We start from the raw sequence: 20,973 nt of genomic DNA, 5'->3' as shown, positions 1-20,973 counted from the left end.
GAGTCTGTACAGGGAGAGACAGTCACAGTGACGCACGCTACGCCAGAGTCTGTGCAGGCAGAGACAGTCACAGTGACGCACGCTACGCCAGAGTCTGTGCAGGGAGAGACAGTCACAGTGACGCACGCTACGCCAGAGTCTGTGCAGGGAGAGACAGTCACAGTGACGCACGCTACGCCAGAGTCTGTACAGGCAGAGACAGTCACAGTGACGCACGCTACGCCAGAGTCTGTGCAGGGAGAGACAGTCACAGTGACGCACGCTACGCCAGAGTCTGTGCAGGCAGAGACAGTCACAGTGACGCACGCTACGCCAGAGTCTGTGCAGGGAGAGACAGTCACAGTGACGCACGCTACGCCAGAGTCTGTGCAGGGAGAGACAGTCACAGTGACGCACGCTACGCCAGAGTCTGTGCAGGGAGAGACAGTCACAGTGACGCACGCTACGCCAGAGTCTGTGCAGGCAGAGACAGTCACAGTGACGCACGCTACGCCAGAGTCTGTGCAGGGAGAGACAGTCACAGTGACGCACGCTACGCCAGAGTCTGTACAGGGAGAGACAGTCACAGTGACGCACGCTACGCCAGAGTCTGTACAGGGAGAGACAGTCACAGTGACGCACGCTACGCCAGAGTCTGTGCAGGGAGAGACAGTCACAGTGACGCACGCTACACCAGAGTCTGTGCAGGGAGAGACAGTCACAGTGACGCACGCTACACCAGAGTCTGTGCAGGGAGAGACAGTCACAGTGACGCACGCTACGCCAGAGTCTGTACAGGGAGAGACAGTCACAGTGACGCACGCTACGCCAGAGTCTGTGCAGGCAGAGACAGTCACAGTGACGCACGCTACGCCAGAGTCTGTACAGGGAGAGACAGTCACAATGACGCACGCTACGCCAGAGTCTGTGCAGGCAGAGACTGTCACAGTGACGCACGCTACGCCAGAGTCTGTGCAGGGAGAGACAGTCACAGTGACGCACGCTACGCCAGAGTCTGTGCAGGGAGAGACAGTCACAGTGACGCACGCTACGCCAGAGTCTGTGCAGGAAGAGACAGTCACAGTGACACACGCTACGCCAGAGTCTGTGCAGGGAGAGACAGTCACAGTGACGCACGCTACGCCAGAGTCTGTGCAGGAAGAGACAGTCACAGTGACACACGCTACGCCAGAGTCTGTGCAGGAAGAGACAGTCACAGTGACACACGCTACGCCAGAGTCTGTGCAGGGAGAGACAGTCACAGTGACACACGCTACGCCAGAGTCTGTGCAGGGAGAGACAGTCACAGTGACGCACGCTACGCCAGAGTCTGTGCAGGGAGAGACAGTCACAGTGACGCACGCTACGCCAGAGTCTGTGCAGGAAGAGACAGTCACAGTGACGCACGCTACGCCAGAGTCTGTGCAGGGAGAGACAGTCACAGTGACGCACGCTACGCCAGAGTCTGTGCAGGCAGAGACTGTCACAGTGACGCACGCTACGCCAGAGTCTGTGCAGGGAGAGACAGTCACAGTGACGCACGCTACGCCAGAGTCTGTGCAGGGAGAGACAGTCACAGTGACGCACGCTACGCCAGAGTATGTGCAGGAAGAGACAGTCACAGTGACGCACGCTACGCCAGAGTCTGTGCAGGGAGAGACAGTCACAGTGACACACACTACGCCAGAGTCTGTGCAGGGAGAGACAGTCACAGTGACGCACGCTACGCCAGAGTCTGTGCAGGCAGAGACAGTCACAGTGACGCACGCTACGCCAGAGTCTGTACAGGGAGAGACAGTCACAGTGACACACACTACGCCAGAGTCTGTGCAGGGAGAGACAGTCACAGTGACGCACGCTACGCCAGAGTCTGTGCAGGCAGAGACAGTCACAGTGACGCACGCTACGCCAGAGTCTGTGCAGGCAGAGACAGTCACAGTGACGCACGCTACGCCAGAGTCTGTGCAGGCAGAGACAGTCACAGTGACGCACGCTACGCCAGAGTCTGTGCAGGCAGAGACAGTCACAGTGACGCACGCTACGCCAGAGTCTGTACAGGGAGAGACAGTCACAGTGACGCACGCTACGCCAGAGTCTGTACAGGCAGAGACAGTCACAGTGACGCACGCTACGCCAGAGTCTGTGCAGCAGAGACAGTCACAGTGACGCACGCTACACCAGAGTCTGTGCGGGCAGAGACAGTCACAGTGACGCACGCTACGCCAGAGTCTGTGCAGGCAGAGACAGTCACAGTGATGCACGCTACGCCAGAGTCTGTGCAGGGAGAGACAGTCACAGTGACGCACGCTACGCCAGAGTCTGTGCAGGGAGAGACAGTCACAGTGACGCACGCTACGCCAGAGTCTGTGCAGGGAGAGACAGTCACAGTGACGCACGCTACGCCAGAGTCTGTGCAGGGAGAGACAGTCACAGTGACGCACGCTACGCCAGAGTCTGTGCAGGCAGAGACAGTCACAGTGACGCACGCTACGCCAGAGTCTGTGCAGGGAGAGACAGTCACAGTGACGCACGCTACGCCAGAGTCTGTGCGGGCAGAGACAGTCACAGTGACGCACGCTACGCCAGAGTCTGTGCAGGCAGAGACAGTCACAGTGATGCACGCTACGCCAGAGTCTGTGCAGGGAGAGACAGTCACAGTGACGCACGCTACGCCAGAGTCTGTGCAGGGAGAGACAGTCACAGTGACGCACGCTACGCCAGAGTCTGTGCAGGGAGAGACAGTCACAGTGACGCACGCTACGCCAGAGTCTGTGCAGGGAGAGACAGTCACAGTGACGCACGCTACGCCAGAGTCTGTGCAGGGAGAGACAGTCACAGTGACGCACGCTACGCCAGAGTCTGTGCAGGGAGAGACAGTCACAGTGACGCACGCTACGCCAGAGTCTGTGCAGGGAGAGACAGTCACAGTGACGCACGCTACGCCAGAGTCTGTGCAGGGAGAGACAGTCACAGTGACGCACGCTACGCCAGAGTCTGTGCAGGGAGAGACAGTCACAGTGACGCACGCTACGCCAGAGTCTGTGCAGGGAGAGACAGTCACAGTGACGCACGCTACGCCAGAGTCTGTGCAGGGAGAGACAGTCACAGTGACGCACGCTACGCCAGAGTCTGTGCAGGGAGAGACAGTCACAGTGACGTATGCTACGCCAGAGTCTGTGCAGGTAGAGACAGTCACAGAGACGCACGCTACGCCAGAGTCTGTGCAGGGAGAGACAGTCACAGTGACGCACGCTACGCCAGAGTCTGTGCAGGGAGAGACAGTCACAGTGACGCACGCTACGCCAGAGTCTGTGCAGGCAGAGACAGTCACAGAGACGCACGCTACGCCAGAGTCTGTACAGGGAGAGACAGTCACAGAGACGCACGCTACGCCAGAGTCTGTACAGGGAGAGACAGTCACAGAGACGCACGCTACGCCAGAGTCTGTACAGGCAGAGACAGTCACAGAGACGCACGCTACGCCAGAGTCTGTACAGGGAGAGACAGTCACAGTGACGCACTCTACGCCTGAGTCTGTGCAGGCAGAGACAGTCACAGTGACGCACGCTACGCCAAAGTCTGTGCAGGGAGAGGCAGTCACAGTGACGCACGCTACGCCAGAGTCTGTGCAGGCAGAGACAGTCACAGAGACGCACGCTACGCCAGAGTCTGTACAGGGAGAGACAGTCACAGAGACGCACGCTACGCCAGAGTCTGTACAGGGAGAGACAGTCACAGAGACGCACGCTACGCCAGAGTCTGTACAGGCAGAGACAGTCACAGAGACGCACGCTACGCCAGAGTCTGTACAGGGAGAGACAGTCACAGTGACGCACTCTACGCCTGAGTCTGTGCAGGCAGAGACAGTCACAGTGACGCACGCTACGCCAAAGTCTGTGCAGGGAGAGGCAGTCACAGTGACGCACGCTACGCCAGAGTCTGTGCAGGCAGAGACAGTCACAGTGACGCACGCTACGCCAGAGTCTGTGCAGGGAGAGACAGTCACAGTGACGCACGCTACGCCAGAGTCTGTGCAGGCAGAGACAGTCACAGTGACGCACGCTACGCCAGAGTCTGTGCAGGCAGAGACAGTCACAGTGACGCACGCTACGCCAGAGTCTGTGCAGGGAGAGACAGTCACAGTGACGCACGCTACGCCAGAGTCTGTGCAGGAAGAGACAGTCACAGTGACGCACGCTACGCCAGAGTCTGTGCAGGGAGAGACAGTCACAGTGACGCACGCTACGCCAGATTCTGTGCAGGAAGAGACAGTCACAGTGACGCACGCTACGCAAGAGTCTGTGCAGGCAGAGACAGTCACAGTGACGCACGCTACGCCAGAGTCTGTGCAGGAAGAGACAGTCACAGTGACGCACGCTACGCCAGAGTCTGTGCAGGGAGAGACAGTCACAGTGACGCACGCTACGCCAGAGTCTGTGCAGGCAGAGACAGTCACAGTGACGCACGCTACGCCAGAGTCTGTGCAGGGAGAGACAGTCACAGTGACGCACGCTACACCAGAGTCTGTACAGGGAGAGACAGTCACAGTGACGCACGCTACGCCAGAGTCTGTGCAGGGAGAGACAGTCACAGTGACGCACGCTACGCCAGAGTCTGTACAGGGAGAGACAGTCACAGTGACACACACTACGCCAGAGTCTGTGCAGGGAGAGACAGTCACAGTGACGCACGCTACGCCAGAGTCTGGGCACGCAGAGACAGTCACAGTGACGCACGCTACGCCAGAGTCTGTGCAGGGAGAGACAGTCACAGTGACGCACGCTACACCAGAGTCTGTGCAGGGAGAGACAGTCACAGTGACGCACGCTACACCAGAGTCTGTGCAGGGAGAGACAGTCACAGAAACGCACGTTACGCCAGAGTCTGTGCAGGGAGAGACAGTCACAGTGACGCACGCTACGCCAGAGTCTGTGCAGGGAGAGACAGTCACAGAAACGCACGTTACGCCAGAGTCTGTGCAGGGAGAGACAGTCACAGTGACGCACGCTACGCCAGAGTCTGTGCACGCAGAGACAGTCACAGTGACGCACGCTACGCCAGAGTCTGTGCAGGCAGAGACAGTCACAGTGACGCACGCTACGCCAGAGTCTGTGCAGGGAGAGACAGTCACAGTGACGCACGCTACGCCAGAGTCTGTGCAGGGAGAGACAGTCATAGTGACACACGCTACACCAGAGTCTGTGCAGGGAGAGACAGTCACTGTGACGCACGCTACACCAGAGTCTGTGCAGGGAGAGACAGTCATAGTGACACACGCTACACCAGAGTCTGTGCAGGGAGAGACAGTCACTGTGACGCACGCTACACCAGAGTCTGTGCAGGGAGAGACAGTCACAGTGACGCACGCTACGCCAGAGTCTGTACAGGGAGAGACAGTCACAGTGACGCACGCTACGCCAGAGTCTGTGCAGGCAGAGACAGTCACAGTGACGCACGCTACGCCAGAGTCTGTGCAGGGAGAGACAGTCACAGTGACACACACTACGCCAGAGTCTGTGCACGCAGAGACAGTCACAGTGACGCACGCTACGCCAGAGTCTGGGCACGCAGAGACAGTCACAGTGACGCACGCTACGCCAGAGTCTGTGCAGGCAGAGACAGTCACAGTGACGCACGCTACGCTAGAGTCTGTGCAGGAAGAGACAGTCACAGTGACGCACGCTACGCCAGAGTCTGTGCAGGCAGATACAGTCACAGTGACGCACGCTACACCAGAGTCTGTGCAGGCAGAGACAGTCACAGTGACGCACGCTACGCCAGAGTCTGTGCAGGGAGAGACAGTCACAGTGACGCACGCTACGCCAGAGTCTGTACAGAGAGAGACAGTCACAGTGACGCACGCTACACCAGAGTCTGTGCAGGGAGAGACAGTCACAGTGAGGCACGCTACACCAGAGTCTGTGCAGGGAGAGACAGTCACAGTGACGCACGCTACACCAGAGTCTGTGCAGGCAGATACAGTCACAGTGACGCACGCTACACCAGAGTCTGTGCAGGCAGAGACAGTCACAGTGACGCACGCTACGCCAGAGTCTGTGCAGGGAGAGACAGTCACAGTGACGCACGCTACGCCAGAGTCTGTGCAGGGAGAGACAGTCACAGTGACGCACGCTACACCAGAGTCTGTGCAGGCAGATACAGTCACAGTGACGCACGCTACACCAGAGTCTGTGCAGGCAGAGACAGTCACAGTGACGCACGCTACGCCAGAGTCTGTGCAGGGAGAGACAGTCACAGTGACGCACGCTACGCCAGAGTCTGTGCAGGCAGAGACAGTCACAGTGACGCACGCTACGCCAGAGTCTGTGCAGGGAGAGACAGTCACAGTGACGCACGCTACGCCAGAGTCTGTGCAGGCAGAGACAGTCACAGTGACGCACGCTACACCAGAGTCTGTGCAGGGAGAGACAGTCACAGTGACGCACGCTACGCCAGAGTCTGTGCGGGCAGAGACAGTCACAGTGACGCACGCTACACCAGAGTCTGTGCAGGGAGAGACAGTCACAGTGACGCACGCTACGCCAGAGTCTGTGCAGGGAGAGACAGTCACAGTGACGCACGCTACGCCAGAGTCTGTGCAGGGAGAGACAGTCACAGTGACGCACGCTACGCCAGAGTCTGTGCAGGCAGAGACAGTCACAGTGATGCACGCTACGCCAGAGTCTGTGCAGGCAGAGACAGTCACAGTGACGCACGCTACGCCAGAGTCTGTGCGGGCAGAGACAGTCACAGTGACGCACGCTACGCCAGAGTCTGTGCAGGAAGAGACAGTCACAGTGACACACGCTACGCCAGAGTCTGTACAGGGAGAGACAGTCACAGTGACGCACGCTACGCCAGAGTCTGTGCAGGAAGAGACAGTCACAGTGACACACGCTACGCCAGAGTCTGTACAGGGAGAGACAGTCACAGTGATGCACGCTACACCAGAGTCTGTGCGGGCAGAGACAGTCACAGTGACGCACGCTACGCCAGAGTCTGTGCAGGGAGAGACAGTCACAGTGACGCACGCTACACCAGAGTCTGTGCAGGGAGAGACAGTCACAGTGACACACGCTACGCCAGAGTCTGTGCAGGGAGAGACAGTCACAGTGACACACGCTACGCCAGAGTCTGGCATAATGGTGTCTGGCTGGATGGGCCGGTAAGTAAATGCAGTGGGTGCAGGGTGTGCGGTGTGGGCCCGTCTGCACCGCACACCCTGCACTCACTATAGATCCGCCGTTAATGTGAGGGCCTGAAGTGATTGCCCATAACACCCAATAGCAACCAATCAGGTTCTAGTTATCATTTATAATGTACATTCTGCAATATGAAAGCTGGAATGTGATTGGTTGCCATCGGCATCACCTCCACGTGTCATTAGATTGATAAATCGTCCCCATGGTGTATCAGCAATTATACACAAAGCTGAGAGCGTCACAGTCATTGGAGCCAATATATAGCGATGGTGAGGAGCCAGATTCCGCTGAGACCCTGACTGGGCGGCAGTAACACCCATCCGCTGTGCCCCACTCCATCGCTCAGTGTGACGGCGCAGTTACTAGGGCACCAGCGTCCTTACAGAGCACTGTGTGAGGAGCACTAAGTGTCCACCAGGTACCAACCTGTCATTCTGGCAGTTGCTCTCGTAGCTGAAGGCGCATTTCATAATGCTGTCCAGGGTCATGAGGCTGACATAATGGAAGAGCTCCAGCGGCTTCTGATCGGGGACCAGCTTCTCCCATGTGTCCTAAACAAGATACAAAGTGATGTACTAACACTGTAGGGATCTAGACCTCTAGCTGTCACATAGTATAGGGATGTATGAGTGGCTAGTAGTGACATGTTATTATCAGATTAGTAAGCAGATCATACGTGTACATATCCATGGGAGAGTATGACCAGTATGTAACTGTTGGTTTATAGTAAGTAGAGTTTACACGGAAGTGCCAAAGTCACGGGATAGGTGACTAGTATCATGTAGGTTCCCCTCTAGCCCAAAGTGCAGCAACTCTATGTGGCATCGATTCCACAGGAGGACAGAGGACCTCTGGAGAGATGCTGACCCATGCCGTCTTCCGGCAGCGTACCCAACTCATGCCATGTGAACACACCCCACACCATAATGGAACCACCACCAGCCTGCATGGTGCCTTGTTAACAATTGGGGTCATGGCCTTATTGGGTCTGCATCACACTGGAACCATTCCATCAGCCCGAAACAACTGGAGCCGTGACTCTCGGACCATGCCACATGTTGCCAGCCCACCAGAATCCTATTACCAATGTCATGAGCCCAGGGGAGGCGCTGTGTCCGGGGTCGTAATGGTAAAAAGGGCAGTCTGGTGGATCTTCTGCCCCCACATCCCATGGAAGCTAAAGACCGCTATACTGACCTGTTGAATATGCGTCTAGTACCTCCTGCATTGAATGTAGATGTGATTTGAGCCAGTGTCGCTTGTCTGTTACCATGGACAATTTGGGTCAGACGCCGCTGGCCATGATTATTAAGCACCCGTGGTCAGTCACTGCGCTGTCCACGGTCTAGTAATGCCTTCCATGAGGAATATTCCCAAAACACGTGACCCCTTAGATGGATGTCCCATCCATCAGGCACCCATTATCATGCCCCGCTCCAACTCTGATAATTCACGCCGCATAGCCATGAGTAGCTTAGCCGGTGTTCAGACTGACTCACAAGATGTCAGATTACAACTGATGCAGGTCTAGCCATTTCTAAGACATCACAGTATGGTGGCACCACCTACCATCACCTTTACTTACTGCCATCCTATGACTGTTGGCACTTCCGTTTTATATACACAGATGTGTCTTCATATACCGATCCTATCTCTCCCACCCCTCATATACAATCCTAAGCCCAGTATCCCTATCGCCCACCCCGCCTGCTGTCTCACATCATCACCCAGGAGCCTGACTATTGAATGGACAATGCTGAATGAGCGAAACGCGCCGATGGTACACCTGCCCAGGAGAATGTGTACAAGTCACAAATAAGATTAGGTCATTAGTGGTCAATGTCTGGTTCCTCTAATGTCCCACATTCATCTGCCCTCCCATCACCACCACCAACGCTCCTGGAAAATAGCAAATCCTCTGAGTTATATTCCAGCCTTAACAACTCTATGGGGTATATTCAATTAGCAGTGATAACGGACTTTTCACGTTAAAAGTCCGGTTTTCGGGTGAAAAAACGGACTTTTCACGTGAAACGCAATTACAGCCTATTCAATTATCCTGGAAAATGTATCGGTGATCATTTTTTCACTAATTTCACTTCACCTTCTCTGAAGCAGGTGAAAAGTTGGGAAAAGTCACTATTTTAAGGTAAAAATGTTTGGATATGGGCCCTCATTCCGAGTTGATCGCTCGGTATTTTTCATCGCATCGCAGTGAAATTCCGCTTAGTACGCATGCGCAATATTCGCACTGCGACTGCGCCAAGTAATTTTACAATGGAGATAGTATTTTTACTCACGGCTTTTTCATCGCTCTGGCGATCGTAATGTGATTGACAGGAAATGGGTGTTACTGGGCGGAAACAGGCCGTTTTATGGGCGTGCGGGAAAAAACGCTACCGTTTCCGGAAAAAACGCAGGAGTGGCCGGGGAAACGGGGGAGTGTCTGGGCGAACGCTGGGTGTGTTTGTGACGTCAAAACAGGAACGACAAGCACTGAACTGATCGCAGATGCCGAGTAAGTCTGAAGCTACTCTGAAACTGCTAAGTAGTTAGTAATCGCAATATTGCGAATACATCGGTCGCAATTTTAAGAAGCTAAGATTCACTCCCAGTAGGCGGCGGCTTAGCGTGTGTAACTCTGCTAAAATCGCCTTGCGAGCGATCAACTCGGAATGAGGGCCATGGTACAGAACTCCTGGGACCCCCCCCCTTAATGACTAATTAGGCACGTTGAAGTTTTTAATTATTTTTAATTGGCCAATAATGACATGTCATTTTTGGTGTGAAAAAGTAAAAAGTGATGGAAATTGGGGTTCAAGGTATGGGACAGGTATAGTGGGGTGCTTTATCAGTGGGACATGTGTTTTTAGGCTTGCAGATGGGAGCAATCGGTCTGTTTCCACTTTTTTTTTAAAGTACCCTAAAATGACCCAAATATATACTTATACCCATTTTCATGTACCCCAAATTTAATGAGAGCATTTATTTTGCTCAAAAAAACTTGCTTTCTATCATTTTTTTGCATTTTTAAAAAAAATGCATATAACAGCCATTTCACACAATTTAAGTCCCCAAAAACTCTCTAATGTGATCTCTAACACACTTCTCTTCTGTTTTCCTATGTTAGTTTAGCATTTTTTGGGGTACAGGCTGATTTCCCCATTTTCACCTGCACTTTTCACTGCAAGAATTTTCACGTGAAACCCGGTCGGAATTGAATAGGTCGAAAAACGGAGCGTTTTCGCTGCAATTTTCGTCCGATTGCCGCGAAAAATTTTCGAGCGAAAAATTGCAGCGAATTTGCAGATAATTGAATACCCTAGTAGGTGACCAGAGTTTAATCTACAGGAAGCCAATCATCGCAACATACCCAATCATCACAATATACCCAATCACTGCAACATACCCAATCATCGCAACATACCCAATCATTGCAACATTCCCAAACATACCCAGTCATTGCAACATACCATATCATCGCAATATACCCAATCATTGCAACATACCCAATCATCGCAACATACACAATCATCGCAACATACCCAATCATTGCAACATTCTCAAACATACCCAATCATTGCAACATACCTAATCATTGCAACATACCCAATCATTGCAACATACCTAATCATTGCAACATACCCAATCATTGCAACATTCCCAAACATACCCAATCATTGCAACATACTCATTCATTGCAACATACCCAATCATTGCAACATACCCAATCATTGCAACATACCTAATCATCGCGACATACCCAATCATTGCAACATACCCAATTTTCGCAACATACCCAATCATTGCAACATACCCGCTTTCAGGCAATGCCCATAACTGTCTACCTCTGGGGCAGTCACAATGTCCCGACTCCAGGCTACCCCCATTTAGTGAATGCATTCTCCCCTTACCAGCATGGTATTGGTGCAGTCTGACATTAATTTGATATACGGCTTCAGGACGTCATAGTGGAAGGCCGGAGTCAGCAGCTTGCGGTGCTGGAACCATTTGGGTCCTGATAACACCAGCAGTCCTTTCCCTGGTGACACAGACGCAGTAGTAAGGGAACAGCAGTGGAGATATACAGTGACCTGAGCTGGATTTTAGTTAGATATAGGACCTCATTCAGTAAGGATTTCTGCTAAAAAGCATTTGCTGCGATCAGATAGTTGCTGCACAGAAATAGAGAAAAAAACGCCCATTGCAGAAATGGTGAATGCATCGCAATATGCGGGCTGACCGCAAAACCATACGCAATTCCAGGAACATCAAACATTTTTCCCATCTGCGCCAGTCAAGGTCATCTACAATTCTTGTGACACAAGAGGCTGGAAGTGGTCATCGCTGACGTCAGAGGCTCCCCTTAAATACGCCTGGGCACGCCTGCCTATGTTCAGATACACCCAGAAAGCGGCGACTTCCTGTCAGTCAAACAGCGGCTGCTTTGCAATCACGATCCATACACAATTTCTGTCGCTATTTTTGCTCACGCGTGCTCAATGCGAACGCTGCACATGCGCAGTCTTTTGATAATCAGACGGATTGTGAATCGCAATTTTACAATCCTTACTGAATAAGGTCCATAGCCACAGCAATCTACTAACATTGCTCAATGGTGCAAATCTACAACAGATCAGACTTTTGCTTTCACTGACTAACTTACACATATACAAGCTAAGGGGGTTATTCAGAGTTGTTAGCAAACCTAAAAAGTAAGCAATTGGGCAAAACCATGTGCACTGCAGGGGGGAAGATGTAACATGTGCAGAGAGAGTTAGATTTGGGTGGGGTGTGTTCAAACTGAAATCTAGATTGCAGTGTAAAAATAAAGCAGCCAGTATACTATTTACCCTGCACAGAAACAATATAACCCACCCACATCTAACTCTCTCTGCACATGTTACATCTGCCCCACCTGCTCTGCACATGGTTTTGCCTAATCGCTAACTTTTTGGTTTGCTATCAACTCTGAATTACCCTGTAAATGCGGATTAGTTGCGGTGGGGTTTCAGCGCTGGTAGTTGTGCCGCTCGCTGGGGCTGGGATTACACAGTGGATGGTGGGCAGTAGGCTTCTTACCTACATGCAGGGGACGCATTAAAAATGTTTTTGACTGCGCTTGTTCTGTAACAGGACATTATATAAATCATATAACTTCTATAGTTAAGCCGCAGAGAGATTTATAATAATCTCTCTATTTTCTGGGTGCCAGGACAGCACAGACCATGACTGATCGCACTGATGAGGGCTCTATTCATGAAGCAGTGAGAAGAACAGAACCAGTGGGGAAGTTGCCAAGGGCAACCAATCAGATTTTAAAGAAGCCTTTATCAAGTACATTCTATAAAATGCAAGGGAGATGCTGATTGGTTGCCATGGGCAACTTCTCCACTGGTCTGTTTCTCCACTCTTTCACTGCTTCATGAATAGAGCCCTCAGAACATTTCATCTAAGTGTCACTCATGTCTGACCAAGAGATGCTCAGATGTCTCTTACACGGACTGTCCTGTGGTTTCCTGTGACCTGGACACCTCAGTCAGACAGTAGTGAGGAACGTGTATTCCCCCCACATTCATGTAACTGCACTGAAGCCCTAGACCGGGGCATGCTACCACTAACCACAACAGAGGGGGAGTCACCAGCTTGTGCCCACACATCAGTGATAAGGGAGAGACGGGGAACCTTGGAGCTCAGGACTAGGCCGGGAACCATTCTAGTTGCGCTGCCTGTCCCCTAACACCCTGTGGAGAAGTAGCATCCTCCTGGGGCGCCTCTCTTCCCCAGGCCCACATGCTACTTCCCTGACCGCGCACAGGGATATATACACATGGCCTGTGAGACATCTATTATTTCTCCATATGATAACGTTTCCCCATTGGCTGCTGTCAGCATCAGATCACAGCGCCCAGGAGTGTAGTGTACAATACACACAACTGCTGACGTCACACTGCAATGTTACATACCAATCCATGGGACTAGGAAGCGATAGACAACGTTATCCTTTGGATCTGTAAGGAGACAGTTTCATTCGTTAAGACATATTCATGGTACACGTAACACATACACGTGAGGACCCTTCAGCAGACGTTATAATGTTACATGAGGATATAATGTACAGATGTCTATGGTGATTGGTGATGCCGCTATTGGGGTCTGTTATATGTACTGAAGTCCAGCAGGGACATTATAAACCGGGTACATACACCACATTGCAGGATGAGGCAGGACAAACAGACTTTCTTGTCTTTGGGGCCCATTTATCAAACAATATTTGCAGCCATGTCTCTGAATAGGGTGTGGATCATTAGATCGACAGTGTCTAGGTCGACAATGTTTAGGTCAACAGTCACTAGGTCGAAAGGGTTGGAAGGTTGACAGGGTTTCTAGGTCTCAAGTTAAGGAGACTCCCGCACCAGATTATGAATAAATAATGCTTTATAGGGAATATTTGTAGTCTAGCATATTGTGCTGATCAGGCAAATATTTCAACACAATTATGTTGAGGTGGTGCTGCTTGTTGATCTATATATACATATTTAAAGAAAAGAAAGAAAAAGCAAATCAACTTTCAATAGCAGCACTCATTCCCTGAATAGTTTTTAATTACAAATATGATTTGTCCAAATGATTTATAGGTAATAGTGTTAAACACGAAAGAAATTCTCAATACCCATATGTGATGTAGATACCTTTATTGTTATCACACATATGATGTAATATATGTCCCCTTTGTTGTGAAGGAGACAACTAAGTGAAGTATTAAAAATTATTATAGAGACAGAATAACGTGTAAGAAAAAATAAATAAAATTATGTGTGAAGAATATGTTAAAAACAAGTGCTAGTACGCTGTCTTAGTTTATAGATCAATACAACCTGTGGTTCAAGAGTTTTTTATGTAAATAATTTCTTTATTTTAGTGAAACCACCCCTGATTTTTTGTAACCAGTGATGTATGTAAAGGGTTACAACATATATCAATATTATACCATTTCTAATACGTTCTCAAATTAAGTCTGTTATAGACATAAGGTTATTGTTACCTTTAATAATATGAATATACGATAACACGCTGACAAAATATTATTTGATATTTAATATTATAAGGAACCCTATTTGAATATATATTTCCTATCCACTACTCCTTACTAAATATCCTACTATTGTAGCGATGTTCTTAAGGAGACTTGGCAATTTTACACAGTACCATCATACAAATATACCTGCGTAAGCATCTATTTGCTGCAAAAAATGCTGTCTATATACACAGCTAATCCAGGCACATGTTATTAAAGAATTTGATGGTACTCTCCTTACTAACCACTGATTAGTTTGATCCCAGTGGTCTGTATTCACTAGAAAAGGAGCATGGCAGGATTTTTAGATATAAGTATCTTATTTTAATCAAATGTACACTATGCTAGCTACGGAAATATATATATGAACCTGTATAAACACCTATTCATTGGATCATATAGGGCAGAAAAATGGGGATTACATATGTGTTTTAATACTATTGCAGGTGATGCTATCTTGCCTAGAATGCTACTGCAATCATATGTAATTCCCAATTTAATAACAGCGCCCTTACAAAATCACTGTCTGTTATCATCCCAGTGATATATGCTAGCGACAGATCATACCCAAATTTTTCAAAGGTGTTAGTAGTCAATTAGAGTCTCATATATATAGGTGCAATACTTCCTGCTTCTATTGCTGTCTATATATCTGGCTGATATTGCCATGCAGTATAAGCACACATTAACAATAAACTCCTTATTATATATTGTACAATTTGTTATAAGCCCATTCAATTGAGCCAGAATCTTAAATGGCTCTACTTTCTCATTAGAGAGCCATCACAAATCATATAATTCTATTGTATTAATATTCCGCAGCTAGCTGACACTAGGAGGAAATCCTCCTGTCTCCTGTATACACTCTGTCAGCGTGTATCGTACAAGCTAAAAAGTAACCCTTACTGTTGATTTAAACTATACTATACTATACTATACTATAAGCCCTGACGAAGCTTAATAAGTGAAATGCGCATCGGCTCTGCTGTGCGCTGTCAGTTTTGAAAATCATTATGTATTCATAACCTGTGTATGTTTAAATCAACAGTAAGGGTTACTTTTTAGCTTGTACGATACACGCTGACAGAGTGTATACAGGAGACAGGAGGATTTCCTCCTAGTGTCAGCTAGCTGCGGAATATTAATACAATAGAATTATATGATTTGTGATGGCTCTCTAATGAGAAAGGAGAGACATTTAAGATTCTGGCTCAATTGAATGGGCTTATAACAAATTGTACAATATATAATAAGGAGTTTATTGTTAATGTGTGCTTATATACTGCATGGCAATATCAGCCAGATATATAGACAGCAATAGAAGCAGGAAATATTGCACCTATATATATGAGACTCTAATTGACTACTAACACCTTTGAAAAATTTGGGTATGATCTGTCGCTAGCATATATCACTGGGATGATAACAGACAGTGATTTTGTAAGGGCGCTGTTATCAAATTGGGAATTACATGTGATTGCAGTAGCATTCTAGGCAAGATAGCATCACCTGCAATAGTATTAAAACACATATATAATCCCCATTTTTCTGCCCTATATGATCCAATGAATAGGTGTTTATACAGGTTCATATATATATTTCTGTAGCTAGCATAGTGTACATTTGATTAAAATAAGATACTTATATCTAAAAATCCTGCCATGCTCCTTTTCTAGTGAATACAGACCACTGGGATCAAACTAATCAGTGGTTAGTAAGGAGAGTACCATGAAATTCTTTAATAACATGTGCCTGGATTAGCTGTGTATATAGACAGCATTTTTTGCAGCAAATAGATGCTTATGCAGGTATATTTGTATGATGGTACTGTGTAAAATTGCTAAGTCTCCTTAAGAACATCGCTACAATAGTAGGATATTTAGTAAGGAGTAGTGGATAGGAAATATATATTCAAATAGGGTTCCTTATAATATTAAATATCAAATAATATTTTGTCAGCGTGTTATCGTATATTCATATTATTAAAGGTAACAATAACCTTATGTCTATAACAGACTTAATTTGAGAACGTATTAGAAATGGTATAATATTGATATATGTTGTAACCCTTTACATACATCACTGGTTACAAAAAATCAGTGGTGGTCTCATTAGAATAAAGAAATTATTTACATAAAAAACTTTTGAACCACAGGTCGTATTGATCTATAAACTAAGACAGCGTACTAGCACTTGTTTTTAACATATTCTTCACACATAATTTTATTTATTTTTTCTTACACGTTATTCTGTCTCTATAATAATTTTTAATACTTCACTTAGTTGTCTCCTTCACAACAAAGGGGACATATAATACATCATATATGTGATAACAATAAAGGTATCTACTAGTGATGAGCGGGTTCGGTTTCTCGGAAACCGAACCCCCCCGAACTTCACGCTTTTTACACGGGTCCGAGGCAGACTCGGATCTTCCCGCCTTGCTCGGTTAACCCGAGCGCGCCCGAACGTCATCATCCCGCTGTCGGATTCTCGCGAGGCTCGGATTCTATCGCGAGACTCGGATTCTATATAAGGAGCCGCGCGTCGCCGCCATTTTCACACGTGCATTGAGATTGATAGGGAGAGGACGTGGCTGGCGTCCTCTCCGTTTAGAATAGAAATAGATAGTGAGAGTGAGACACTTGATTTACTGGAGCTTAGGAGTACTCAGAGAGTGCAGAGTTTACTAGTGACTGACCACTGACCACCAGTGCAGTTTTATTATTATTTAATATAATCCGTTCTCTGCCTGAAAAAAAACGATACACAGTGACACAGTAACAGTATACCATATCTGTGCTCAGCCTCAGTGTGCTGCATCATCTATGTATATCTGACTGTGCTGAGTGCTCAGTGCTCACACAGCTTAATTGTGGGGGAGACTGGGGAGCAGTTATAGCAGGAGTACATATTATTTAACAGTGCACACTTTTGCTGCCAGAGTGCCACTGCCAGTGTGACTGACCAGTGACCACTGTCTGACCACCAGTATATTGTGATTGTCTGCCTGAAAAAGTTAAACACTCGTCGTGTGGTGTTTTTATTGTATAAACGCATTCTGCTGACAGTGTTCAGCAGGTCCGTCATTATATAATATATACCTGTCCTGCAGTAGTGATATATATATATTTTTTATATCATTATCATCCAGTCTATACTAGCAGCAGACGCAGTACGGTAGTCCACGGCTGTAGCTACCTCTGTGTCGGCAGTCGCTCGTCCATAATTGTATACCTACCTGTGGTGGTTTTTTTTTTTTTTCTATCTTCTTCATACTAGTAGTTAACTTTAGGAGTCTGCAGTGCTGACAGTGTCCAGCAGGTCCGTCATTATATAATATATACCTGTCCGGCTGCAGTAGTGATATATATATATATTTTTTATATCATTATCATCCAGTCTATATTAGCAGCAGACGCAGTACGGTAGTCCACGGCTGTAGCTACCTCTGTGTCGGCAGTCGCTCGTCCATCCATAATTGTATACCACCTACCTGTTGTGTTTTTTTTTTCTATCTTCTTGATACTAGTAGCTTACTTTAGGAGTCTGCAGTGCTGACAGTGTCCAGCAGGTCTGTCATTATATAATATATACCTGTCCGGCTGCAGTAGTGATATATATATTTTTTTTATATCATTATCATCCAGTCTATATTAGCAGCAGACGCAGTACGGTAGTCCACGGCTGTAGCTACCTCTGTGTCGGCAGTCGCTCGTCCATAATTGTATACCTACCTGTGGTGGGTTTTTTTTTTCTATCTTCTTGATACTAGTAGCTTACTTTAGGAGTCTGCAGTGCTGACAGTGTCCAGCAGGTCTGTCATTATATAATATATACCTGTCCGGCTGCAGTAGTGATATATATATATTTTTTATATCATTATCATCCAGTCTATATTAGCAGCAGACGCAGTACGGTAGTCCACGGCTGTAGCTACCTCTGTGTCGGCAGTCACTCGTCCATCCATAATTGTATACCACCTACCTGTGGTGTTTTTTTTTTCTATCTTCTTGATACTAGTAGCTTACTTTAGGAGTCTGCAGTGCTGACAGTGTCCAGCAGGTCCGTCATTATATAATATATACCTGTCCGGCTGCAGTAGTGATATATATATATTTTTTTTATATAATTATCATCCAGTCTATATTAGCAGCAGACGCAGTACGGTAGTCCACAGCTGTAGCTACCTCTGTGTCGGCAGTCGCTCGTCCATCCATAATTGTATACCACCTACCTGTGGTGTTTTTTTTTTTCTATCTTCTTGATACTAGTAGCTTACTTTAGGAGTCTGCAGTGCTGACAGTGTCCAGCAGGTCCGTCATTATATAATATATACCTGTCCGGCTGCAGTAGTGATATATATATATTTTTTATATCATTATCATCCAGTCTATATTAGCAGCAGACGCAGTACGGTAGTCCACGGCTGTAGCTACCTCTGTGTCGGCAGTCGCTCGTCCATCCATAATTGTATACCACCTACCTGTGGTGTTTTTTTTTTTTTTCTATCTTCTTGATACTAGTAGCTTACTTTAGGAGTCTGCAGTGCTGACAGTGTCCAGCAGGTCCGTCATTATATAATATATACCTGTCCGGCTGCAGTAGTGATATATATATATATTTTATATCATTATCATCCAGTCTATATTAGCAGCAGACGCAGTACGGTAGTCCACGGCTGTAGCTACCTCTGTGTCGGCAGTCACTCGTCCATCCATAAGTATACTAGTATCCATCCATCTCCATTGTTTACCTGAGGTGCCTTTTAGTTGTGCCTATTAAAATATGGAGAACAAAAATGTTGAGGTTCCAAAAATAGGGAAAGATCAAGATCGACTTCCACCTCGTGCTGAAGCTGCTGCCACTAGTCATGGCCGAGACGATGAAATGCCAGCAACGTCGTCTGCCAAGGCCGATGCCCAATGTCATAGTACAGAGCATGTAAAATCCAAAACACCAAATATCAGTAAAAAAAGGACTCAAAAATCTAAAATAAAATTGTCGGAGGAGAAGCGTAAACTTGCCAATATGCCATTTACCACACGGAGTGGCGAGGAACGGCTGAGGCCCTGGCCTATGTTCATGGCTAGTGGTTCAGCTTCACATGAGGATGGAAGCACTCAGCCTCTCGCTAGAAAAATTAAAAGACTCAAGCTGGCAAAAGCACAGCAAAGAACTGTGCGTTCTTCGAAATCACAAATCCACAAGGAGAGTCCAATTGTGTCGTTTGCGATGCCTGACCTTCCCAACACTGGACGTGAAGAGCATGCGCCTTCCACCATTTGCACGCCCCCTGCAAGTGCTGGAAGGAGCACCCGCAGTCCAGTTCCTGATAGTCAGATTGAAGATGTCAGTGTTGAAGTACACCAGGATGAGGAGGATATGGGATTTGCTGGCGCTGGGGAGGAAATTGACCAGGAGGATTCTGACGGTGAGGTGGTTTGTTTAAGTCAGGCACCCAGGGAGACACCTGTTGTCCGTGGGAGGAATAGGGCCATTGACATGTGAAGGGTTAACTCTTCTGTCTTTGTAAATATTACTTTTTATATGATCAATTTCCTTATAATAGTTACAGTGTAAAAGTGAATATTTCTACCTCCCTAATGAAGGGTTAAAACATGCTATATGAACTGTTATGTGTTTGCATAGATACGTACTACCATGTGTCGGGTACCTTTATCTCCTCATACAATACCAGGCTTGTATGTGTCTGTTTCTCAAGGACAGTTCTATACCAGATGAAACCTGTTAATTTTACTTCTGTGTGTTACAGACTTTGTTAAATGTTTTGAGAAACTTGTAGGAAACCCATATATGGACATCCGCCTTTTCAATTCTGCCTGGTAACTACTAACGAGCCAATGAGAGTGTAGCAACATGTCAGTTACACCCATATACGTTGTCTTTTATACTTTTGTTAAACGAACAATAAACCAGTGTGAATTTTTACTGCTTGTGTTGTGCATGTAACTCATAGCATTGAAGGTTTACACTCCCAGACGTCTGAGAGGCCATCACATCGAGGGTTAAAGAATATAAGGACATATCCTTTCAAATGGGGGCTACGTCCGCGATTCAGTGATCGTCCCTGGATGGTAAAGATAGAGAATTTATTGTCTGTCTTTGCCATACGGGATTGCGGTCATACACTGAAGCTGAATCCGTGTCAGTGTTCTGGGAACACGTGACCAAACATCTTTAATGTCTGGGACTTAAAGATACGTCTGAGAAGGGACCAGGGGTCCAAGCGCAATTCTCCAAAGACGTTAGTATCTGGGATACTTAAAATAGACCTGGGAGTCTATACATAACGTGACGTTAGTATCTGGGATACTTAAAATAGACCTGGGGTCTATACGTAACGTAGAGAATACCTCGATTTGATCGTCTATATATTTTTGTATGTTTGTAGTGAGATAAGTTCTTATATTTGATCCAGACGGCTGGTAAGTTTTCGTCTGCCAGATATCTTTACTCAAACACTTTTCCTGCTTCCTGTTTAAAACGCTGTATTTTTCTGACATCTTGTACGAATGGTAAGTATCGTACACGTCAAAAGATTTCATGTTCTCACTGTGCAGATAATATTGTGATATTGTCAATGACTAATTAACTGGTTAGCTGATGCATGTATAGTAGAGTGTTGTACATTTTAGATATTTTCTTTTAAAGTTGTACTGTTGATTTATATTACTGTCTGACAATGGGCTC

The 20,973-nt window shown here is 47.5% G+C and overlaps 1 protein-coding gene across 2 annotated transcripts in view; it reads right to left on the bottom strand.

Moving 5' to 3' along the window:
* Window positions 1-20,973, bottom strand: part of LOC134957215 (cytochrome P450 4B1-like) — a 243,114-nt gene that overhangs the window by 150,405 nt on the left and 71,736 nt on the right. For both annotated transcript variants that reach the window (XM_063938917.1, XM_063938918.1), the window contains 3 exons: window positions 13,148-13,192; window positions 11,096-11,223; window positions 7,608-7,732 (listed from right to left, as the gene is read on the bottom strand). In XM_063938917.1, coding sequence (XP_063794987.1) covers window positions 7,608-7,732; window positions 11,096-11,223; window positions 13,148-13,192 — 298 coding nt within the window. The remainder of the gene's footprint in view (window positions 1-7,607; window positions 7,733-11,095; window positions 11,224-13,147; window positions 13,193-20,973) is intronic.

Source organism: Pseudophryne corroboree, chromosome 9 (assembly GCF_028390025.1).
Source record: "Pseudophryne corroboree isolate aPseCor3 chromosome 9, aPseCor3.hap2, whole genome shotgun sequence".
Classification (NCBI taxonomy): Eukaryota; Metazoa; Chordata; class Amphibia; order Anura; family Myobatrachidae; genus Pseudophryne; species Pseudophryne corroboree.
This window is presented reverse-complemented; position numbering and strand designations above follow the sequence as displayed.